The 24,717-nt window shown below is 39.8% G+C and overlaps 5 protein-coding genes across 5 annotated transcripts in view; 3 read left to right on the top strand and 2 right to left on the bottom strand.

The window, feature by feature from the left end:
- Window positions 1-1,254, top strand: part of LOC138038230 (uncharacterized) — a 38,032-nt gene extending 36,778 nt beyond the window's left edge. The window contains 1 exon segment of the mRNA XM_068884039.1: window positions 508-1,254. The gene's annotated coding sequence lies outside the window, so the exon portion shown is untranslated.
- Window positions 1-24,717, bottom strand: part of LOC138038706 (uncharacterized) — a 382,223-nt gene that overhangs the window by 245,096 nt on the left and 112,410 nt on the right. The window lies entirely within an intron of this gene.
- On the top strand, window positions 5,405-6,530 carry LOC138037743 (uncharacterized). The gene has a single exon (XM_068883649.1). It carries the CDS (start codon window positions 5,445-5,447, stop codon window positions 6,363-6,365), a length of 921 nt encoding a protein of 306 aa, XP_068739750.1. The 5' UTR covers window positions 5,405-5,444; the 3' UTR covers window positions 6,366-6,530.
- On the bottom strand, window positions 8,589-16,324 carry LOC138038701 (armadillo repeat-containing protein 6-like). Its single transcript, XM_068884716.1, has 4 exons — window positions 15,987-16,324; window positions 14,516-15,231; window positions 11,253-11,522; window positions 8,589-10,629 (listed from the first exon to the last, which is right to left on the bottom strand). The coding sequence occupies exons 1-4, from the start codon at window positions 16,189-16,191 to the stop codon at window positions 10,414-10,416; spliced, it is 1,407 nt and encodes a 468-aa protein (XP_068740817.1). The 5' UTR covers window positions 16,192-16,324; the 3' UTR covers window positions 8,589-10,413.
- Window positions 16,384-22,705, top strand: LOC138038702 (pituitary tumor-transforming gene 1 protein-interacting protein-like). The gene is made up of 2 exons (XM_068884717.1): window positions 16,384-16,835; window positions 20,667-22,705. Exons 1-2 carry the CDS (start codon window positions 16,436-16,438, stop codon window positions 20,918-20,920), a joined length of 654 nt encoding a protein of 217 aa, XP_068740818.1. The 5' UTR covers window positions 16,384-16,435; the 3' UTR covers window positions 20,921-22,705.

The raw sequence follows: 24,717 nt of genomic DNA, 5'->3' as shown, positions 1-24,717 counted from the left end.
CAAAATGAACTGTATTATGGGTTATGCGAAAATAGAGAATAGTACTGTGTTCGACTCCCGGATTCAGCATCATGTTCGTTGATTCGTTTCGGGTTCTTCCTGTTACCAAAAAGTCACAAATTCATTTGATGTGCTTTAATTTCATTTAATTCTTGAGTTTTTTGGGCCTGGAAAATGAAAAACGGTCTTGAAAATAGTCATGAAAAGTCAGTAGAATTTCAACATTCGAACAAATATGAGATTGTGCTAGACTAAAGATGAACGATTCTAAATGAAAAATAACAATGAAAACGTTAGGGAGAGCAGTCGTCTCCCGTGCTATTTATAATAATAGAAAAGTATTGAGTTCTTATGAAACCCCAAACTGCATTTTTAACAAGTAACTCATTTTGTTTTGAAGCAAGTATTTTTATGGTTTTCTCCAAGATAAAAGCTATATTTTTTCTCACCTCATTTCCGTTTTAGTGTCAACCATTGATGAAACTTTTCTCTTTTCTGCTTCCTTAGAAAACGCGCGGAGACCCACGATACACCCGATTCGACAGACCATTACGGAGAAGTGGGGTCTACCACCTTTAAGCCCGTCGCTCACGTCAACGAAAGTTCCTACACTTCGGACAATGCAGAATCTGAACCGGAGACGGAAAAATGAGTGACAGCTGAGCCACATTTACATTACATTTTAACCACATTCTAGGAAGAATAGTGCCAGCCTAACTACTACGTGATCTCATAAGCATAAAGTAGGTAATCAGTTGAAACTATTTATAAATAGTATGCCCTTTTCACCACAAAATAATTGGGAAGAAAACTTCTAGCCACCCAAATGTGTGTTGCCGCGATCCCGCTCACAAAAGCCATGCAGAGACTGAAGGAAACTTGTTTTTCTTGGGGTCGGTTCGATTTTACTCATCAGATAGAACTTGATGAAGACCGGCGTCGTTATTCAAGTCGCCTTTCTTTCCTTTTTAAATCGCTTTGAAAATGATCAATTTGGACAATTTTGCCCTAAATATACGAGTGCAACCCTTTGATCATAACGACGTTCAAATTCTTTTTAACTTCTTTTACCTTGAGAATGAGGTTAACATGGAAATGGTCTTTTAGAACCGTAACATCCAGCGAGTTTAGAAGAAACGCAAAGCTTATATGCAATTACTAGACCATTGCATTTGGAAGCTTCGCTTGCTGACTTGCTGTATTCGAAAACATCAATAAACCGGTAATTTTGCTAATAAAAGCTGTTGCGTTTCACATTTTTGATCCTTTACTTTCTTGGGGTACAGGGAAGGCGCATTGAAGGCGCAGTGTGAGAGAACTCTCCTCCCACCAATGTGGCCCGGGTTCGATTCCCAGACTCGGTGTCATATGTGGGTTGAGTTTGTTGGTTCTCTACTCTGCACCGAGAGGTTTTCTCCGGGTACTCCGGTTTCCCCTCTCGTCCAAAACCGACATTTGACTGCCGGATTTGAGTTAATTGTTAATTGCAGTTTACAGTGTTCCCAATTGATGCTCCAGCGCTAGAACGACTAGACGCTTAAATAAAGTTCCTTTCCTTTCCTTTCCTTTTTTCTGCCGGGGTTCCGGTTTGTGCGCCCAACGTTTCACTAAATAGCACATGTCCTTCTTCTTTTCGCCCTTTCTGATTACTACCGCGCACCGGGGGCTAAGTTGGTTGGGTATCGGACTGTCATACGGGAGGTCGCAGGTTCGAACCCCGGCCGGATCATAAAATAACTGAGAAGAAAGTGCTACCTTTGTAATTTCATCTGCAAGTGGTTAGACTTTAAAGTCTTTTCGGATAAGGACTATAAACAGTAGGCCTCGTCTCACAAATACCTTCTATTCTCATAAGTTCCCCGTGAGACGTTAAAGAACCCACAGACTATTCGAGGAGAGTAGGGGATGAAAAACCCGGTGTTGTGGCTGTACTATTCTCTCCAGAAGAGATGTCTCTAAAAAACGCTTGTGGTGATGAGGCCACCTAGGGACTTTGCCGAGTGTTCAATCTCGTACCCAGAGTCCTCGGGCTTTTTAGTCAGTGGGTGAGCGTCCGTAGAGACTCTGGGATCATGGACTCAAGCAACTTTTTTGATTGGTGGCTTGCATAACAGTGGCAGTCCGACAGGAAGTCCGTAAGTAATATGAAGAAGTACCACACCGGAATTTGAGGGAGATTCGAAATCTATAACTAGTTTCAGTACTGTTTGTTTTCTTCTACCGTGGCCGTTTTCCATTAACTTTAAAGCACCTCAGAAATATAAATCACAAAAATTAAAAAAAGATGGGATTTGAGTTATGTGTAACAGTTTCGACTTTCAAACAGTAGCCATTTTTAGCACGGGAATTTTCCGGCACGACTACTTCGGGGGTGAGGGGTGAAGGGAATGGCGGTAGGGGTTTAACGGTGCAATGGCTGAAACAACCCAAACCTTTGCAAAAATGCTAACCTTAGAGCTAACCTTAGACCTAAGCAATATTTTTACGATAATGTTTAGGCCTAAGATTAGCATTTTTGTAAAGGTTTGGTTTTTTCACTTTTCACTCCCTTCACCCCTCACCCGAAATAGTCAGCCAGGATTTTTCCCACGCTGCTAAAACTGAGTGCTGTCGCTGTTGCAAAAGTACTGTGGGAAAACATTGCATCAGTCTATTTGGGGAGAAATCGGTGGAAGAAGGTCTCGTCGAAGCCATTCAAAATTACGGAAAATGTAACAGGAGAGGACATTGGTGTCGTTTCCACAAAAATTTGTCGATCGTGTTGCTTGCACAATGGTATTCTGCACGATGGAATAATATGGAGATATATCTATGACAAAATTCAATGATCAGTATTTGAAATAAAATCGTCCGAATCATGAATGCATCAATCCAAAGCTGAATGGCAACAAGCCGATTCTGCAAATGGCCATCACGGAAAGAGGCATAACGCAGAGAGGCATAACGCAAAAAGCCATAACGCAGAGGTATAACGCAAAAAGCCAAAAGGCAAACAGTCATAACGCAAGTAGACATCACGGATAACGCAAACGCAAATGGCCATAGCGCAAAAAGAATAACGCAATGAGGCATAACGCAGAGGCATAACTTAAACAGGAAGAAAAAGTTCGATAGCGATTAAATGTTCTTTCCATTGAACAATCAATTGACGTTTTTTTTAGAGCTGAAATTATTTACGGAGTACACAGTTAGTCTCCATTCTTCAAAGGGCCTTTGCGTTATGTCTATTTTACGTTATGCCTTTTGCGTTATGAATATTTGCGTTATGCTTTGCTGCGTTATGGCTGTTTGCGTTATGCCTCTTTGCGTTATGCCTCTCTGCGTTATGACTATTTGCGTTATGCTTTTTTGCGTTATGTCTCTTTCCGTGATGGCCATTTGCAGAATCGGCTTGTTGCCATTCATCTTTGGATTGATAGATTCATGATTTGGAAGATTTTATTTCTTATCAATAAAGGGCAAAATTACTGAGCGCTGATTGGCTGAGACAGAGGGCATTTTTTCTTAATCGAGGGCACTTTTTGTAATCGAGGGCATTTTTGGTAATCAAGAGAGGGCTTGCCCTTTATTGATAAACAAGTAATCGCATGAGTCCTCGTACTATTAAGGATTAATTGCACTTGTGTTTTGGAAACTTTCCAAAACACTCGTGCAATTAATCCTTAATAGTACTCGGCCTCATGTGATTACCTATACAAATACTGATCATTGAATTTTGTCATAGATATACCTCCATAATAATGCTGCAATGAACAAGAGGAGCTAATGATGAGAGATCTTTTGTTTTCGTCCACCAACATGGCGGCAATGACGTAACGTGAAAACCACCTAAGTCTCGCTCAGACTCTCCATTTAACACCCCGTGTAGTGCAAACTCATATTGCCAGCAGTCGTGCTCCATTAAGCAGCTCCAAATATGGTTGACAAGTATTTCTACCTCACAGAATACCACAATACAGTAAATGCCACTTTTGCAAAATTTGCTGAGAGGATACCCCCAGACCCTCCTACAGACTCCCGCCATAGACGCTTGTGTGAGCGCCTTCGGCGCTAAAAATACTCCCACTTTCCTTCAAAAGGTGTTGGAATCTCTGCAGAGCGCACTGCAAGTCAATACTGTTCTTGCTCATTAAATATGCAGAATTTTGGCGTTGTCACGATCGCCGAGGTGGCTGCTTAATTAACGATTAATTAGTTGAGGAGTTGTTTTGCAAGCCGGCACGGAGCACAAAAAACATAGTTGATTTGCCTTTATGGACTAAGTCTTGCAATTGAACAAAAACATTTGCATTTGCTGTTTTGATTCGATCAACCCGGCACACGTGTAAGTATTTTTGATCCTTATGTATGTTAATTTATATACCGTGAGAGAAGACAAGAAGCTCTTTAGGTATTGAGTTTTGAAGCTCTCGACTCCGCTAGATGAGCTGTAATCGACATATAAAAAAGAGGAAGTACTGTCCCCTCTCTGCCAGACAGTAATTTGTTACTAAAAGGAAGAGAGCCTAGGGAAAAACGATCGAGGACGTTGAAAGATTATTCCGCTCCTCTAAAATAAGTGTAAGTGTAAAGATTATTCCGCTCTTCTAAAGTAAGTGTTTCGTTGATCTCTTTGATATAATAGTTCGGGGTTCTTAGCAAGAGAAGTTCAGTTGGAAATTTCAGAGTGGTCGGTTAAACAGCCGATTTTTATTGAGCGGATGTCATCCTCAAAGCTCTATTTTAGAGGCTTTTATGTCTTTCTATTCCTATATAGCTCTGAAGCAACGCGTCACTAGTTTTCCATGGCTGGCTTATCACTATTCAAGACATATCTCTAATTCAAAACTACACACCATTAAATCATCGATTGGTTTCTGTTGCGGAAAGAGAACCTAAAAAGTATTTTACCAACGAAGTTGTTAGACGGAAGCCGGTGTTCATACAGCGAAAACTGAAACGGTCGGGGCATACCAGAACTGTACAAAAAATTAAAGTGAACAGGAGTTGATCTGGCAGGGTTCAAATGTATGAATAACAACTTGCAGCATCATTCTCGAATCATTCAGGGAAATAGAACGATTCGTTTTTTTAGATAAAGTTATACAGCACTAATCGGGCTGTAGTTGAAATACCCTGCATGTGTGCCAAAGGGCCTTGATATCGTTTTGCTATCTCTTGCCGTCGGTGGAGCCCCGCACCGATACAGCGTTACCTAACTTGCGATCGTGCGTTCTTTTCGCGGCCTCTCTAAAGGAACGCCACATCATCAGGTTATCTCGGACCGTGCAACTAGCAACTTGAACTAAATTTCCCAAAAAAGCATCAAGAAAATCTCGAAAGAAAAGCCACTATTTTTCACAATCAGTCGGGAGGTGGTGCGATCGGTTTTTTTTTTCAGTCTTCCACGTCTTGTTTGCAGATTATTTTGCTCAAAAGAAAGCAAACTTGGTCGATCCATTGATATGTCACACCTTCAATCCAAACGATTACAATACAGCTTCAGGGTTAACAAGAGTGGATTGGATGCAAAGGAGTTCGAGAGCTGTCTTACAAGCAAAGTTGACGCAATATTAGAGTTCCACAGGATAAGCAACATTGACACATCACTGAAAAAAGAAGCAATAAGAACCGTTACGAAGCAAGTTTGCGTGCAAAAAAGGGGAAGACATTACGTCCGCCCGCAGGATGAAGAAAACAGGAGGGTGGATATCTTCAATGATTTTCATTTAAACGGGAGCTTCCAAAGTCAAGTGAAGAATAACTGTGAATGGAAGAACAAGTGTCATATGAAGCAGCACCTGTTGTTTTCAGAATTTGATGCTTTGAGAGACAAATTTGAGCGACTTTGCAAAAATTCTGGCTCTCTAACCATAACAGATCGAGATGGTTACCTTTATCGCGGGCAAAAAAAGCTGACTGCCCCAGAATTGTGCAATGTCATCGACCTTTTGACGGCGGACCTTATCAGAGATCTTTCCATGCTTAGAGAAAACGCTAATGCACAGAGGCCAACAGTAAATTATAATAAGGTGTCTGATCTCTGCGAGGACATACTGTTGGACAGATTTACAACGGGCCAGGCCAGTAAAAATGACCTCATGGATGAAGGAGATTGTCAATCATGGAAGGCTCACGTAATGGTGATGATATCCTTTGCAGCATTAATGGCTGTAGCAGAAATGACTAAGAAAGAACTAAAACAACTGGGGCACCAAGATTGGTTTTATATAGAAATGATCATAACTGCATTAATTTTTGTTACGACGCTTAACCCTTTTTTGACCTTATCCTTTCTATTTTTTTTCCTTTACATTCATATGTATAAAGGTGATAGACTCGGGCAGCATGGTAGAGGTAGCTTTCGTGGATCTCACTGGACATGAGGAGAAAAACCCAATTTGGTATCACATGCACAACAGCTTATTAAAAGCTTAGCTTAAAAGCTACTTACCCTGGGAGAAGGTGATTGCGTCAAGTCTGAGCCGCTATTCATGGGAAAACTGACACTTTTTATCATTATTTGTTACGCTTAAGTCTGCAGACATAGATAATTTTAAAATGTACTACAGAGCTCCAGATTGTGCGTGGTGATTGACTGGCTGGTGCCAGTCAATCACCACGCACAATCTGGAGCTGTGAGGGAAGAGCATTGCATGGTATTCCATACATTTCTTTTTTTGCGTTTACATGAGACCAGTCTGGAAATAAACTCAGACTGGGCAGGTCTGAATTCGTCTCGATTCCTGGACTGAGACGAGAAACTCTCCTACCGGCCCGAGTTCGTACCGTTCTCATGTATGTAAATAGGGACCTTTAGATTCTAGGACGAGGACGAGAGCGAGTAGGAATCTTACTCTTTGTTAGCAGTATAGATTGCTCAGTTATTCTTATTGCTGTTACCTGGGCCTTTTTGCCGATCGAAAAATGCCAAAACTGCTACCGTGTTGAACATAGACTTATTTTGACACGACGACATTTTTGCAAAACCTCGTACTAAGATGACGACGGTAACACGTTTTTCCCGCCAAAATGACGCTGGTTTGCGCGCGGTTTGGGAAAGATCTCATGGATATACCCACTAGTTTAACCCCCTAGGTTAAACTCTCATTTTACAGATTAAGTCTAAGTGCCCATTTCAGTGATTATATAGGTCTAAACTTTCGTTTATCTTATTTCTATAGCAATATTTAGTTCAAGAAACCGATTTAGAATGGTCATTTTTTTAGAGTTATGGTTGGTGTGTATATCCATGAGATTCTTGCCGAAAATTTCGTACTCGTAATCGTTCTTGTCCTAGAATCTAAAGGTCTCTATTGACAACAAATCTATACCGGGTCAAGAAATTTCAAGCCTGTATGCTTTTGGGTCAGCGATGTATTTATTAGTATAGGTAATCACATGCGGCCGAGTACTATTAAGGATTAATTGCCCGAGTGTTTTGGAAAATTTTCAAAACACAAGTGCAATTAATCCTTAATAGTACGAGGACTCATGCGATTACTTGTTTATCAATAAAGGGCAAAATTTATACGTTGCTATGCAACGGATTAACCAATCATTGACAGGTAATCAAGCCCTCTCTTGATTACCAAAAATGCCCTCGATTAAGAAAAAATGCCCTCTGTCTCAGCCAATCAGCGCTCAGTAATTTTGCCCTTTATTGATAAAACTAGAAATATCATTTCGTCCCGAAATCAGACACGGAGCAGTTCGTCCCGGTTTCGTGTAAACGGCTGCAAAATTTCATACCGTTCTGAGTTCGTCCCCGTCTCATGTAAATTTGTGTAAATACCGGTAATCCTGCTTTTGAAAGTACACATCTGCATCTGTTTCCTTGTTTACTGAACCTACATAAACATGTACATATATTTCCATATTTCTCATCATTTGGTATTGTCACTTTATTATCCACCAATAATATTATTATTTAGCTTGCATATTATAAATAGGTATTGTAATCAAATGGTGACGAGTGAAATTAGGGAAAAACTTCAAGTGTGTTTCAAGAGCGGATATACGGGAGGTGCACTGGGTGCACGTGCACCCCCCCCCCCCCACCCCCCTCGGTTACCAAAAAAAAAAACGTTTTATTTAAAGAATTCTAAAATTTACAAAAGAAATAAAAAACCTAAATAACAGACAGCGGTCTGTTGTGCCTTAAAACCGCTAGTTTTCGGAGTTTAGTTTTTTTGAGTTTTTCATTTACAGATTTATCATACTACAGCCCTAACCCTCTTAAAATCATGTATTATACATTGTCTAACATATAAAGATTGGGATTCCTGTGCATTTCCGTCTGAAATGTTCACCCCCCTAGCCAAAATCCTAGATCCGCCCTTGTGTTTTGTCCAAACTCAAATAATTTAAATTTCCCTCGCCTTTAAATTATTTGATTTTAGACAAAACACAAGTGAAATTATTCCCTAATTTCAAGAGTGTACCATTTGATTAGCTATTAATAATTTATCATGAGTGAAAAATTACGTTAATAAAACGCCATTTTGGCACTGCAGGAATAGTTGCCATGGCAACATTGTAATTTCACATTAACGCTGAAATTTCCTCCCAAAATTAAGGAGTAAATTTGTCATCCATGTTATTAATGCTGTAATTACCAGTATATCTTCCATTGCATTTATGAGATTAGCATGCCTATAAATCTTCTCGCTTCAACTAGCTTTGCTATTTGCAGGCAGAACCAATCTGTAATCATAATTATTATTATTATTGATTATTTTGTTAAATAGTGGTGATGTTATGATCTTCATTAACTTGACACAAACCTAATCTTGGGATTACGGGAGCATGATTCCCCCAGGAAACATGGGAGGTGTGTGACACAACTATGTCACCTCAGACCTGGCTGACTTTTCTTGGCAAGGACTCAGTTGTTCTAAACATGTATATGGCTCTCCACACAAGAAAACCCTATCCAGCAGTTATTTGGTGGATTGCAGTATCCACGCTTTGAGCAACTGGAGCCTGGTCAATAGTCAACTGCAGTCATCTTGGGCTTCTCTATCCCCAACAACATATCAAGACACCACTAAAACCTCACATGCATGAGCTTTTAATAAACCTGAGAAAACACTCCTCATTAGAATTCTTTATAATTATAAAGAATAGCAAAGAGGCCTGGCCGGTTTTTCTTGTATGCATATATTCCTCTCACACTTTGCATCATTAGCTGGACTCCAGAGGGACACGCTTTTTACAAGTGGAATGTAATAAATCTTTTTATATTGACCAAGCCTGTTCGGTTAAGATCTCTGGACATTGGCCAAGTTATTTTTTTGCATGTTTATAGAATGAGACGAAGTTGAGGTCCGTAAACATGCAAAAAAAGAACTAGGCCAGTATCCAGCCACCTTGACTGAACAGACTTGGTCAATATAAAAGGATTTATTATATGGGATAAAACACCAAAAACTAATATTTGATCTTCCAGGACCAAGCAAGTAATCCTGAACGGGCAGTATAGCTCCATCTTGCCTGCTCGGGTAGCCAATCACAGTGCAGAATTCTGCTCAAGGTGCTAGTCATGTAATAAACTTGCATATTGGGTCAAAAACCACTTGGCTTTGCCTTGTGGTTTTAAACATGATAAAACACTCCTGCTTGTTTATTAAACAGTAACAAAACTACAGTGTGTCTAATAACCATCAAAATTCAAGAGGTATGATATGGAACCCAAACAAACTGTCTGGAAACAATACAATTGATGCAATAAAGAACCACTTAGTATCATGTAAAAAAGGATGAAGCTTGACTGAAGACAAGGTTACCAGTACTAATTTTGCACATTCTTCCAGAGAGTGGGCAGAGAAAACAGGCCAGTCATTGCTAGCTTACCTAATCACTGTGTACATACATGTATCAAAATACTGCAGGGAGAAGAATGGCCACAATGCCTACAAAAATTGGTGGAGTGCAAAACAATCCAAGATTAAAAAGTTGAAGGAAAAAGTATACCTCACTCTGCATATATTAATCATAAACATTTTGAAGAAAAGTAAAAGAACCAGTGAACTGGTCATATAAAACATATACCAGTATTAACATACAGGGAGCTTGAAGAATGGGTCATTTACAACTAACCTCTTACATATAAGTCCAGAATCCTTTCAAAAACATTTTTACAAGTTTCATTGCCTAGGGATCCCTTTACAATTGTCTACATCATTGGTGCAATGCTATAGAATGAAAATTAATTATGTTTGCAGAGGACTTTAGAAATCTGGAAGCGAATTTATCATTATTTTTTTTCAAGTAATGTAATGATATATTAATAAAGACATGTAGTGTAGACCTGTTTTGCAAACAAACTGGGTTTGGAATATCATAGTCTTGGACTTTTTACACAATCCCTTGCTTACATGTAGTTCAGATGAACCAAGTCAATGATCAGTTCAAGTACCACAGGAAACCCAATCATTGTTGAACTTTCCCTTGCCCAGTTCCAGTCCAAAGTTCTTGAAGCTCCACAGCACACCTAAGATCTCGCAAAGCAGCCTTGGCCAAGTCGTCACAATCGGCCACATTGTCTTTGGCATCTCTGATCAAGCTCTCAGCACCAGCCTCAAGTAAAATGTCACAGTGCTCTGGATTTCGAGCAACAAGATTACGAATGGCTAAACAGGCTTGTTTCTACAAACAAAGTAAAATATGAGTAAGGAAGTACCAGTTAGACAAGAAAGTGATGCAGACTACAAGCCTCGAGATGAAACAAAAATTAGCAACAAAAATCTGAGAGCAAAAAGGTCATGAACCGACATTCCAACCCCAACAGGGAGTATTTTTTAGCACCGAAGGCGTAAGCCTGTAGGGGGATCTGGGGGTATCCCCCAAGGAAATTTTGCAAATTTAGTTTCTCTCAAGTGGCATTTCCTGCATTTTGACATCATAAGGTCTTTATTCTTACCACTTAAGTCTCGGCCATGCTTGTCTGCCAATTTTGGAGCTGCTAAGTGGAGTAAGACTGCTGGCCTTATGAGTGCAGAAAAGGAGGTGTGCAATGGAGATACTGGGTGAGACATTATAGGATAAGAAAGTGTAACAATTACATGTATGTAACGTTTTATGCTCAGATCGTGAAAAAATAGTTAAGATAAGCAACTTCTTTCCTTGCGTTCAGAATTTCATGAAAAATCAGGGGAATCTCATAAAAATCGCGAGAGCAAGACGCAACACATCAAATGGGGAGGCTCCCAATCAAATTGGGAGGGTTGGAATCTTGTAATACAAATTTTATCTTGCAACATTTGCCTTACTTGTACACCAACGGAGTCTGCATGTATCTGCATTGCTTTCAATATAGCCTCCACTCCTCCTGTACCCACAATAGCTGTGCAATTTGAAGGACTCCTCAAAGCTATGGAACCTAGAGCTGCGCAACCCTGCTCTGCCACCATTGGCTGTTTAGCATGAGTTGTCATGGCAGCGACAATAAGCCCCAAGCCTCCAGAGTCCACAATAGAAGTCTTAACATCATCATTGCCTGCTAAGGCTCTTAGCAGTGTGCAGGCTTGCTTTGCTATGTTCTACGGATATGAACAACAAAGGGCTGTTACATGTGGTGAGTTTAGAGAGGCAACACATGGAGAAGGGTGGGGTACCTGGCTCCTGCATTGGGTTAGGGTTAGGGTGCATCAAGTGGGTTAGCCAGTAAAACAAACACGCATTCCTGTGTGCAGAGAGAGAGCATCTAGGGTCTGCCATCCAGTTACTGTTAAGGTAAGGGTTGGATACATGAACCACATGAATGCAAATGCAAAATCTGCGACAAAAACCTATCCATACAAATAGGTCAGCCTTAAAAATTACATATCAGGGCATTAGGGAGCTTAAGCACGTGACGTCTTTGAGCCACTCACAGAAACCAGAAGAGAATATTTCACACACCAGGTCAATAGTCTTTCCCAGGATTTTAAGTTAATTGTCCCTAATAGTGAAAACATACTTAGCAATATAAATGTGATAGTGCCAAGGACAGTTTAAAAGGACAACAGATCACTTCCAGGTTGCTGTCCGTGGCTCAAAAGCATTACATGCTTAAAATGCACCTAAACTCGAATTTTTCGTCTACAATATTAATCTCCCCACCAAAGACAAACAAAATGTTTTTAGGCCTTAGGTTAGCTTTTATGAATGTTTAGGATAGTTGTTACTCTCTGTATTGGTAAAACAATGACCTGTGATTCCGGATTCCGGGTTTTAGGGTTGCCCTGCTTTTTGTCTGCCGGACAAGACACGCAAAGTTATCAAAACTAGCGGTAATTTGGGTCCACAACTGTGATGTGAGAGGCATGGGCCTATTCTCAATATTACATCACAAACTGTTCTGCATTCCTGCTTTCAAAGAAATTTTGCATTGCAAAGCGGTTTGTGACGTAAAATTGAGAATTGACCCACGCCTCTTACATCACAGTAAGGTAAAGGTAAGGTAAAGTCTCTTTACGAGCCTGAAGGCCCATTAAGGCCGGCGCTTAACTCCGGTTTCCGTAGCATGAAGCGACGAGGAGTATTTATGCTCCCCCCTGGATGGGATGCTAGTCCATCGCAGCATTATGCCGGTACCCATTTATACACCTGGGTGGAGAGAGGCACCGTGAGAGTAAAGCGTCTTGCCCAAGAATGCAACACAATGTCCCCAGCCAGGCCCCGAACCCGGACCACTCGATCCGGAGTCGAGCGCAATAACCATGAGGCCACTGCGCCTCCCTTACATCACAGTCATGGGTCCAAATTACTGCTAGTTCTGCAAAGTTTACGTAGCTTGCGACGGCACACAAAAAAATGAAATCCTGGGTATCAATGGTGACATATGAGAGATTTATATTAGGAACAAACAGTATTTGAGATTAGGTGCACTTTTAGCTGTCTATTACAGCAGGAAAGACTGGCACTAGTCACAGAGCACTGAAAATTAATGTTACCAGCTTAAATAACTAATCAAGGCCCTATAATGATCATGGCACCGACAGAGGCACGACCATGTTCTGTTGATTGCAAGACTGCTGTGAAGATCAAAAGATAAACCGTGACAAGCCCCTCTTTCACCCGATTCTAGTAAAATATTCTTTATTGTCAAAATGCTCCCTTCCCACTCTACTCTCAAATGGCACAAAACATTCCCAGACACTGTGGTTGTTGTAATGGCAATGGTTATGGTAATAATGACCACATACCGTCTCATGACGGTTTACATTTCTTTCTCTGGGATGAGATTGGATGTCAGGCTTTAAAGGTGCCTCTGACATCTACCATCTGTCCAAAACTTATTTGATCTCACCCACCCACTCAACCCATGCATCTATGGGAAAGGAGGACAGCCCACAACATCAGGGGTTCTCCTCTACTCTTCGCGAGCCTCATGCTCAACCAACTGAGCCAATCCAGTTGTCAGTGTTGTATAAGAAACTACTCTTTAGGAGGCTCAAAAAGGTTTCAAAACTTAGAAGACTCTCTGTTTAGATCGAATAACGCTACAACACTGTATCACGTAACAGCAATGTTATGGTGACATATGAAACACCGATTATTTCTAAACAAGATGTGATCATTATCGTGATGTAATAACTTTAAGTTACCTTGGCAATGGGAAAGCCCAGCAAAAACACCCTATATTTTGGATCTAGTTGCTCATAATTATCTCAAAATCGAACTCGTTGACACCCCTTTTTTATTGCTGAAAAGTGATTAGAAGGCCACGATGAAACTTTCTGCAAAAATTAAAAAAAAAAATTCTGTCTTGAAGGATTCAGAGCTACCTTTGAAAAGTCACAAAGTTAAGGTGGCTCTGAATCCACTGGACAGAATACTTTGGAAACTTTGCAAAAGTTTCATCATGCCCTTCTGATTACTTTTCAGGAATAAAAAGTTGGGGTCACTTTGTTCATTTTTGAAATATAAGCAACTAAAGACAAAGTATAGGGTGTTTTGACAGGGCTTTCCCGTTGACACGGTGTCATTATGTCACAATTATGACTGCATCTTGTTCAGCAATAAACGGTGTTTCATTTGGTATCACAATATTGCCAATATATGACACAACGATGTGGTTCCGATCCTTCTAATAAGAACATCACTTGGAAGTGTTGAAAGTGGTTCGAGCCTTCTTATTTAAGTGTTCTGTTGTGACATTTTATGGAAAGTTGCTTTAAACCCACTGATCCCTGTGACTGCGACTAAACAGATTTTACTTTGTCTAACGTCTGATGATTTTACTTGCCAACTGGGGGTGTCGTGGGTCGTTTGAGGAGTCTTTGAATCAATGGAGACCCAAAAATTTAAAGTTTATTATAAATTATTTAATTTAAGTGCCTATATATTTTTTTGTCAGAACTTTTATCAGCTTCAGAAAATTCTAAATCAGTTGCTGATTATGATACCATCACCTCTAGCGAGCTTAAGCTCATTAATGCGCCTTAAAAGGCACCAGCAAGTTAGTTTTTAGGGAAGGCAAGATTTGATAGCAATGCGATCATTGCAGCACAGATTTGGTATCACTGTCACAATCAGAATCATTACAAACCTGGTTTGTCATATGTTCCTGTAATAATTTCAGCACCATGGTCAGTCCACCCTGATCAACTATATCCTTACAGTATTCATTCCGTACAGCTAATCGACTCAAAGTGACACAGAGCTCACTTGCTACCTCAACATCTTCGCATGTTTCCAATATGCCCAAGATGATTTCAAATGCATTCTCTGCAACAATCAACTTGGCATGTTCATGTGCCTTTCCAAAGGCTACAGTCATATCATCGTCAAATGTCAGGGCGCGCAGTGCTGCACAAGTTGCTGTAACAGTTTCACTTGAATGTTTGTATTCCCTCAAATGTGCTACCAAACAAGGTATGACACCATGTTCAACAAATGTCTGGCGATTGGACTCACTTTTTATACAGGCGAATCTACTTGCTTTAACAGTTTTTTCAACCAGCTGCTCTTCTTTAAGTTCTTTCAAACAGGTTGTCAAAAACTCAATCATTTTAGCATCTGCCAGATTGCCTTGCCCAACTAAACATGAAGACAAGGCATCCAGACCAACAGAAAGAATGTCTTTTCCTTTCACTAAATAAGCATGGTAACAGCTGGAGTAAACCAAGCTAAGAGCATTTTTGCTTGTTGCAAATTTTCTATTATTTTCATTTTTATTGCATTCAAGAGAGAGTTCCTTCAGGCCTTGCAAAAGAAGTTCTGATTTATCTTCTTGTAAGGATTCCTTAATCTTGTCCAAGGCATCTAAATGTCAACCAAAAAAAACAGAAGATAAACTTGATTTTAGCTATCAAATTAATGTCACTTTACACCCTTCAATAATTAACAATTATTCGCAGAAGGCGAAGTGATTATCAGTGAATATTCACAGAGACGTAGTCGAGGTGAATATTCACCAATAATCACTGAGCCTGAGGCCAACAACTGTTTTAGTATAAATACACAGGTGATTATTTAAAAAAAGAGAAAAAAAAACATTCCAACGCGAAATCATCTTTACTTACCGTGGCAAAATGACTACTGGCAGCCATTTTGTCCGTTGAGGTGATTATTGGCTGATAATCCGAGATACCGAGCCAATGAGAGCGCGCGATTTTGTATAATCACCTGTGTATTTATACTAAAGAGGGATATTGATCTTGACAAACTCCACCACAAAAGTAATGCAATACAGCAAACTCCCACAAGAAGACTTTTATCTACTGGATATTCCATTTGCTCACTCTGGTCTGATAAATAAAGTAGTTAAATTTATATCTTACCAACCAATAATATTCAATGCTTCAGGAAAAACTAAAACTCCCAATATTATTGGTTCAGATTGATAGTCATTGTGCCATGCCACAAAGAATACTGGCCACCACAATGTTATTGAATTACAATAACTGTCACACTCAACCCATTTACCCCTGAGGTGCCCTAAGGATGCCTCCAGTTGATAAGTAAAACTGTCTGGCTTTAGGATATAGCAGCACTTGCTTGATCATCATCAACCTTACCTTTCACAGGATTGGTGTGTTTTAAATTACCGGAGTCTGGATCTTTGATGTATGATGTGATTAAGTTAGACAAGTCAACCCCTTGTGTTCTAAACTGTTCTTTGGCGTCTTCAATTGCCTCGTTCAACTCCATTTCAAACTCTTCAATATTCTCCCGGACCACTCCATCGAACGTCTCCTGAGAAATTTGTTTCGGCTGCGCCATGTTATGATACGTAAGCACCTCCAACAGAGAGACTATTTCAAAGGAAAAACTAAAATCGAGTTGAGAAAGGCCAGTACATTTCTTCCTTCATTATCTGAACTTTGCCGCCATCTTCCTTTGTATGCTCGGCCGCTGACCAAAGAACAGATTTTCTAAAGCTTTATTCCAGTCGACAGTCGTTCCAGTCTCCTTTCCTTCCATAAAAAATTTATTATTTGCAAACATCCGTCCGAGTTTTCGATGTATGTTTGAAAGATTTTATTTTTCTCGAACGTTATTCTCCCTCAGCCAAGATCACTATCCAGTTGTTATGGAAAAGATAGGGCTTTGTGTTTTGCTCGCGATCTGTCCATGTGCAACTGCTTTCACGGCGGAAAACAGTTCAACAACCCAAGCTACGTTCTCCCCCACAACCTCAACTACAGTGACAACAAATATCACTACAACTCCAACGACTGTTCGTCCTACGTCTGAACCAGCAGATACCTGTGAGAGGAGACATTCATCTTGTGGCGATTGTGTTAAAGAAATGAAATGTTACTGGTGTGGTGGTGATGACACTTGTAAAAGGTATCCAGCGGCAAAGGTGATTCCTCGCGACTGTGAAGGCAACGACTGGTTCTGGAAGCAGTGTGTTATTCCAGGTAAAAACAATAATTGCAAAGTCGGATTTTTTTTATTGGGAATCTTAAAACGAAGGGTTTATATCGATCTGTCCAGCTGTATCATATTTACGGTCACGGTTCGCGGACTGTTCTTTTTTGGGACAAAGAGACCATGTTTCAGCTCTGTGCTCAGTTACCAGGCCATTGAATAAAAGCGAGGCTGGAGCAGTGTTCCTCTTAGGGCCGATTTACACGGTACGACTTTGTCGCATGCGACAACGGCTTACGACAGGCCCACGACATGATTTACGATTGTTGTGTACATCAGAAAAAATGTCGTAGCATTTTAAAACATGTTTTAAAACGCTGCGACAATCGTAAGTTATGTCGTAAGCCTGTCGTGAGCTTGTCGCATGCGACAAAATCGTATCGTGTAAATCGGCCCTTACAAATAGACCTCTTTACAGGTGTGTGCTTAGTTACCTGGCCTTCAAATGAAAGTGAGGCTGGTGTTGTTCAAAGGCCTGGTAACTGAACACAGAACTGTAAAATGGTCTAATGAAATCGGCCAATCCACAAATTAACCCTTTCTCTCAAAATGACTGACGACAGCAAAAAGAGAAACTGCCATTTGGTTAGGAAAGGATGAGGTACAATGAAATCAAAAACAGAAAGGCAATACTCAGTTTTGCTAAAAATGTGATAACAAGCTCTAGCATAAGTTAACAGCTTTTCTTTCACCATTAAAATGGCTTGAAAACTAAGTGTGAGTGTGAGTATAAGCACAAGGATAAAAATATTTTATGTTTCGTCTGCTTCCATTCCCTTTATTCCGTGTTGAAACACAACACCATACAAACACAAGGAGATTTACGATGGATGGCTGGGTCTGACAAAGTACAGCACTTGTTCTAGGTAGTTTCAGGTACTATATTGACTGAGTTGAAAACAAAGCCTCATAACCAGTGAACACCGTGTTGTAATGTTGTCAGTGTTTATTTTCATTTGGCACAATAAACATTTGTGCTTGTGCTTCAACTATTCCTACTAGAGTAAGTAAAAACCAGGCTTTATGGGTAACATTCCTAGAGTGCAGAATTTGTGTGTGCAAGTTGAGTTGGTTTTGGGCATTAGTGGTTGTTAAATTGACAGGCGCAATTCACTGAGCTTGGTAATGCAATTCTCATACACTCAGTATTATCAAAAACCACTTTATATAGCTTGACCCGTCTACTACAATTTAGTACCAATGCTGAAACAGGCCACTTTGGGAAATACCATAATACTCTTTGTCCCCCCAAATTTTGCATGAGCATTGTTTCCAGTTCCTCTTGGGACTTGCAATGGACCCAACGAAAAAAAAAAATGTTTTCTCTTGGGACCATTGTATGGCGTGTGACCAAACAGCTGCAAGACTATCCCCCTCGAGAATAATTATTGTAAACTCCTTGTTAAATTTGAAGTAGTTTTGTTGATGTGTTAGAAAAGCATGCAAGGCGTGTATTATTATAATTTGAGAGATTGTCATTGTTCGGAATCATTGATTGTTTTGACAAAGATTGTTATCATTTTCGAATATTTGTGTAATTTTCGGTAAAGAAATTTAAATACACGTAGAAGTTTTCAGTGTTGCGTAAACTGAACAGGCATAGCCAAAGAACAGGGTGTGTTTCGTTTTAGAGCACCAAAAACGGAGGATGAAGAACATTTTATTTTGGAGAGGACTGTTCCTAAAAACACCCAACATAACACTAAGTGGGCTTTGAAAGTGTAATTCATAAGGGTAACAGCCAACAGAAATGCACTATTCAGGTCACATGCATGGTCTGTAAAGAGTGACAAAGTTAAACTGTGTGAAAGTGCAGGGAGGGTTTGAAAGGGTAGCTGGGAAAAGCTGAGGTTGAAGAATGAATGAATACAGTTATATACAGAATCTCATGTAATTACTTTCCATGCAATAGTGGCACTATTTTCTAGTCATCCAAAAATTTACAGTGCAGTTGTTAAAAACTGGACTCAAAGCATTAGAAAAATATCGGTTTGCCTCTTTTAGTCTCATTCTCTAAGGCAGGTAAAACTATCTTTGTTGACAACATTTGTTTTTGGCCTTGAACTACCGTCAGGAATATCGAGACTAGTTAAGCATTTCATCTGATAACTGGCAGCACTTACAGTGCAAGACCAAATATCACTCTTACTCTCTTGTTTCATTTCAGAACTTGAAAACAAATTGTCTGGCGGAGCAAGAGCATCAAAAACAATCTTAACTTGCTTCGCGCTTGCCTTTTAAGGACGTTGCCTACTATTGTTATTGTGCATACGTTCTGCGCATCTCGAGATACTTAACAATTAGACACGGGTCAATAGCCCATGAGGCGAAGCCGAATGGGCTACTGACACGTGGCCCTTGAGGGCGAAGGGTCTAATTGTTTTAGTATCACCCAACTAGTCGGACAGAAAAGGCAATAAGTTAGCAAATGCAAGTTGAAGAGATTTTATTTGGGAATAAAACGAAAGAAAGGGTCACGCTTTTCGCTACTCGAGGACTATTACTAATAGTCCTCAAGTAGCGCATCCAATCAAAATGTAGGATTTGCATTAGTCCACTAGTCGGGTGATACATTATTATTCCATGAGCGCGCGTTGGATATGAGATGGTAAATAGCCAACGAGGCGCGTAGCGCCGAGTTGGCTATAACCACTCTCATATCCAACAAGCGCGAATGGAATAATTGTTTTATTAAATTCCTTAAACTCCAAAAGTTTGGAAGTACGAAATCCTAGCGAAATCGAAAAAACTTGATGAAGATGCGATGTTGTGTAATACCTGGTGGTCAGACAGACGCAGGTTCATTACAAAAACATTTCTTATCTTTTCGCGTACTTCTAAGCTTCGAAATTGATCCAGACTTTCCCCAAAAACGTTTTTCTTGTGCTTTCTGCCATCTTTTCATAAGCAAAAGACCCATCTTTCGCTGGCCGAAAGTAAAATGCGTCAATATTACTGGGACAGAATCGAATCTTGTCTAAGTACAAACGAAACAAACTTGAAGGCAACACAAATGAGTGTTTCCAGTTTCATGACACATATGCTTTACTAACCGTACTCTACGTTTTAAATCCGAGAGACCTTCATGGAAAGTTTTGGAAATACTTTCATCGAATCTAATGAAATTTTTGTTCACAACAAAATTGGAAATCACAAGAGCATTTGCTCGTTAGCTCTTAACCCAAACAACTTCCACGGTTTATGGTCGAGTCGCCCGGTAACCACTTCCCACAATTGTATGCACTGACACTCAGCTGATGCATCTCCCAGCAGTCCTTTTTCCCACAATAACTCTTCCTCCAGCTTCCATTGTGATCTCTTTTCTTTCTTCTTTCTTCGTCTTCAAATTCACCCCATTCCTTGTTTAATCACGCATTTCACGATCAAGAACTTTGCGAAACAGCCTAGAAACCTGCAATAAATAACACTGCAACATGTATAAAAAAATCTCAAGGAAGAAAAATAAATCTCGATAATTTGCAATGTCTTCGGACATGTTGTAATGTCGCTCAAATAATGCTTGATACTGCAAACCCATACAGGGTTCGAGCCGGGTATATCTGCCCACTACGCGATTGCATACTCCTTCATCCAACCCATGCTCACAATTGTTAAATATAGTGAGCCAAAGTAGTAAAGTTTTAGATAATCCAGTGCACTAAATGAGGCAAAAACTGCGATGAGTCACCTTAACTTCTGGATTATACTGAATCCAACTGTGTTTTACCATTCTGCATGTGCACTCTAATAGTGTCAGGGGTTATTGCATTTGGTTTTTTCTTAAGTTTTATCACATTACTAGTCTTGTTTCCCTCTGTCAGGTTACATCCTTATCTATGTGATACCAAGTGTGTCATTTGTCCTCCTTGTGGTGCTGGGCTGTTGTATTTACTGCTTGTGCTGTCGAAATCGGTGTCGAAAAAGCTTTCGCAAGGACGATAGAGAAGTGCAAAGAAGACGTGAAGAAATTAAGCAAAGGTATGCAGAGAGAAGGGCAGAACGGAAAATGAAGACTGATGCAATCCGACAGAAGTATGGACTGCTTAGTAATGAAGATGATGCTGAAGTTGCATAATCTATAAATATTGACTTTAAAAAAATTGTCCACTTAATATAATTCATTTTTTACTTTCAACTACACCCTCAAAACTTCACTCATCTATAAGCACAAAAATTTCAGGTGTCTATAAGGTGCAATTGCTCAAATTTTTCAGATGTAAGTGAGAGGATCATTTCCACTCTTTCAACAATTTTCTTGTTTCATTTACACGCCTATTTATGAGTATTATAATGATTATTTTATCAGACGGTACATTTACGTTAATGCATGACACAGCTGGATTGTTGTTATGATTGTAGCAAAACTTCCATTTTTAGGACTTTGTTCCCTAGATTATATATGATTAGACAGTTACTATTGCTACGGATCTTGACTAAGGGTGCGTTCGATTGACCGTATTCCGGAATAGGAATACATGGAATAGAAGTTAGAAATCCTTCGTTTTTACGGAGATTCACATTAAAATTATAAAACACTTGCTAAAATGCTATTTTAAACATATCTTTATTATCCTTGTTGCTTCAAAAGCGCAAGACATACCGTTTTAAATCATCACTCCACTTATTCTTATTCCGGAATAGGGTCAATCGAACGCACCCTAAGACTGTCAAAAGATGTGCGCATGTGTGAACGAATGTCTCTACGCCAGTATTACAACGGTAATTTTCAAGTGCAGCTCTGTGTTTCACACCTTTTAAGCCTGTTTGTTCTCGAAATGCAGATGTGGTCAGTCCTTTTTCTCGCATTCATCTTGCATAATGTGTTTGCATTGGGATTTTCCAGTGTGAAATTGTGGTCAGTTCGGAGCATTTTACCTCATGCCTAGCGGATTCTGTTTGGAGGACAGGCGCTGCAGTTTAAGTATGAAAACAAATATTAAATTAGACAGTGTTGGTGGGATGAAAGTGGACAGTGGAGAGACTGTGTGAAACTTAATTCACACAACCGGCTATCTAAAGATACAACATGAAAGATAGTCAAGGTTTACAAGATGTTTGTGGAAATGAAATTTCGCCTGTGCTTTCCAGTTAGCCACCAATAGTCAATAATTTTAAAGAAAAAGAGAGGGTTTCCAGAGCCCAACTATGATACTTAAAGAGCAAATGATATTTGTATGATGCAGAGTTCAACTTATTCTTGGATTTCACATGACGTCACGGCTGCCATGTTGGTGTCCCCAAACAATGAAATGGCGGCCATGCTGGTGTCCCGATCCAATCCTCCGGGAATTGAAAGCTATTATTATGCTAACGTCTTCTTTTGTCTTCGTTGAAAAACATGGCTGGTGATCACGTGAGTGAAACCCAAGAATAAAAAAAAACTGGAAACACTTTTTTTTCTGTGTTCGTACATACAGGGGCATCCACTGGACGAATTCAAGTTAGCGCGAGAGAAACATTTTTATGCATTTCTTTGGGATGATCCGAAAGAGGATTATTGACCCAAGATCACTTGGATCACGGTGCATCAAAGGAGTCGAAGAATCCTTTCCCAGAGTGGATTTATCGGTTCCTTTGATACACTGTGATCCAAGTGATCTTGGATCAATTTTTTTTTTTGGATCACCCCAAAGAAACGTGCCCTTAAGTTCCTTGGAATGGAGTTTCAGCATCGACTGGAAGAATTTGATCAATTCGTATTTCGTGACTATTTCGTAGCTGGAAATTTGAAGCACTCTAGAATTTTAAGGAATTAATCATTGCTCCTCAAAAATTGCAAAAATGCAACTGAGGACAATTTGTTAGTGGTTGCGAATCTTTCCACTGAACAGATAGTTCAATTAAATACGGTGAGGAAATCTTTCGCTGGGATCCTATGTTTACAGGCAACGGTTTTGCACGTGGTCTTTCAATTTGTGCAAGAATAAATGAACAAAGTCGAGATTATGGAGAATTATTTGCCTTTTTTCTTTGTTAAAAAAAAAAATTAAAACTTTTCCCCTAAACTTCAAATCTGCACTTCACAGTACTTGCACAGTTGAACACTAGCTATTGGTAACTTGTTTTGTAAAGACGTAAATAAGTGTGCGATGCATGTTACATTTGAACTAATTATTGGTCTTAATACACCTTATTCACGATGGCCGCCATGTTGGATTTGCTATTATCATGCAAATTAGCTACACACTTTTGAGGGGGCAAACAACACAAATTCGAGAGGTTATAACGAACATCTTAGCCACACAGACGATTTGTTTCACGTTCATTGAATGTCTATCACCTAAGTAATAAAGTAGAATGATTACACAAGTTACTTCGACGTTTTTTAGTGAAAAATTAGCAGATAACGAAGTAGAAAGTCAAATATCAAAGGCAATCAAAAGATATAAAATTATAAAAGGTACGTAATTCTAAATACTAAAATGGACATTTAGCAATGTTATTTCAATATTTCGACTAGCCGATTTTCCGCAATTTGCCTTTTTTCCAATGTTTGCCCCCAGCATAACAAATGGCTAATTTGCATGACAACTTGAAAACCAACATGGCGGCTATCGTGAATAAGGCCTATTGCCTAGCTATTGGTAAAGGGAAGGCAACAATTTAGCACGATAAGTACTGAACTTTAGCAACGACGTCGGCGACGGCAACGAGAACATCATCTCACAATATAAATTCGCGTTATTGTAATCACTTCTTGACTGTTTCAACCCTTTTAATATGACAAGGGCGTGATAGTTCCTCAAAAATAACACTAGGGGGAGAAAATGAAAATTTATCCTCAAGTGCTAACGTTCTTCGTAAAACCTCAAATTTGGCTATTTCACGTTGTTGTTTTGCAGACGACGGCAAATAAATGTACAAACGTGAACAACGCACGTGCAGGGCGTGCAAAGCTATTGTTTTGCCTACTAAATATGCAAATTTGGGACGTTCTCGTTGCCGTCGCCGTTGCTTTAGCCTACGTGTAGCCGTACCCGGCTCCCCCACGTAGGCTATCGTTGCTTAAGTTCCCTAATGTCTACGGTAGTTCATACAAATTGTTTTTTCTATTTTATTTAAACACATTCGACATTTAAGAGTAAGAGATTATTTAACTGTACAACGCATTTTGAAACAATTATATCTAATTATCATATATGGCCCATACGGCCCCGCGCGCGCGTTTGCATTTTAAAACTATTGGGAAAATCCCCGCATGAGGGCCGTACGTATTAGCGACGTACCGGTGCGACGCTCTAACCAACTGAGCTGTGAAGCCACTGATGTTGGGAGCTGGTCATTTGTGGGTTCTAATGTTCCCGATCATAGCTTTACTTGATTTCATATCCGCAGTTCATATATGATGCATTTCATGTATCACTTCATCGTTGACTCATTCCTCCCGGGAACATTAGAACCCACAAATGACCAGCTCCCAACGTCAGTGGCTTCTTCATAGCTCAGTTGGTTAGAGCGTCGCACCGGTATCGCGAGGTTACGGGTTCAAACCCCGTTGAAGTCCTGAACTTTTCAGGCTTCTTTACGTAATTGCAAAAAAATTGCGTTCATGACTGCGAGGATCATAGGTTTACTTGATTTCATACCCGCAGTTCATATATGATCCATTTCATATATTATTTCATCGTTAGTTTATGTTCTGCGCATGCACCTTTGACATGGGGGTCAAGTTTTTTTCAACTGCGCATGCTCAGAACAGAAAATTGCATGGGCTTGCCATAATAAGGGTTCGTATGATACTCTCACGGTCTCACTTTACTCTCAAGGTCTCTCTCCACCCAGGTGTGTAAATAGGTACCGGCAAATTTATTGCTGGGGGTAACCCTGCGTTGGACTAGCATCCCATCCAGGGAGGAGTAGAAATAATCCTAG

Source organism: Montipora capricornis, chromosome 2 (genome assembly GCF_036669925.1).
Source record: "Montipora capricornis isolate CH-2021 chromosome 2, ASM3666992v2, whole genome shotgun sequence".
Taxonomy (NCBI): Eukaryota; Metazoa; Cnidaria; class Anthozoa; order Scleractinia; family Acroporidae; genus Montipora; species Montipora capricornis.
Note: the sequence above shows the minus strand (reverse complement) of the source record. Positions and strands in the feature narration are given on the sequence as shown.

Bases quoted from the DNA above. Each gene is read 5' to 3' on its own strand.
- LOC138037743 (XM_068883649.1), top strand. From the start codon at position 5,445: ATGTCACACCTTCAATCCAAACGATTACAATACAGCTTCAGGGTTAAC.
- LOC138038701 (XM_068884716.1), bottom strand. From the start codon at position 16,191: ATGGCGCAGCCGAAACAAATTTCTCAGGAGACGTTCGATGGAGTGGTC. The intron at 11,523-14,515 runs GTTTGTAATGAT...TCATATCCGTAG, and splicing joins AGGAACATATGACAAACCAG to AACATAGCAAAGCAAGCCTG. The intron at 10,630-11,252 runs GTAAGGCAAATG...CTTTGTTTGTAG, and splicing joins CAGACTCCGTTGGTGTACAA to AAACAAGCCTGTTTAGCCAT.
- LOC138038702 (XM_068884717.1), top strand. From the start codon at position 16,436: ATGTTTGAAAGATTTTATTTTTCTCGAACGTTATTCTCCCTCAGCCAA. The intron at 16,836-20,666 runs GTAAAAACAATA...TCCCTCTGTCAG, and splicing joins GAAGCAGTGTGTTATTCCAG to GTTACATCCTTATCTATGTG.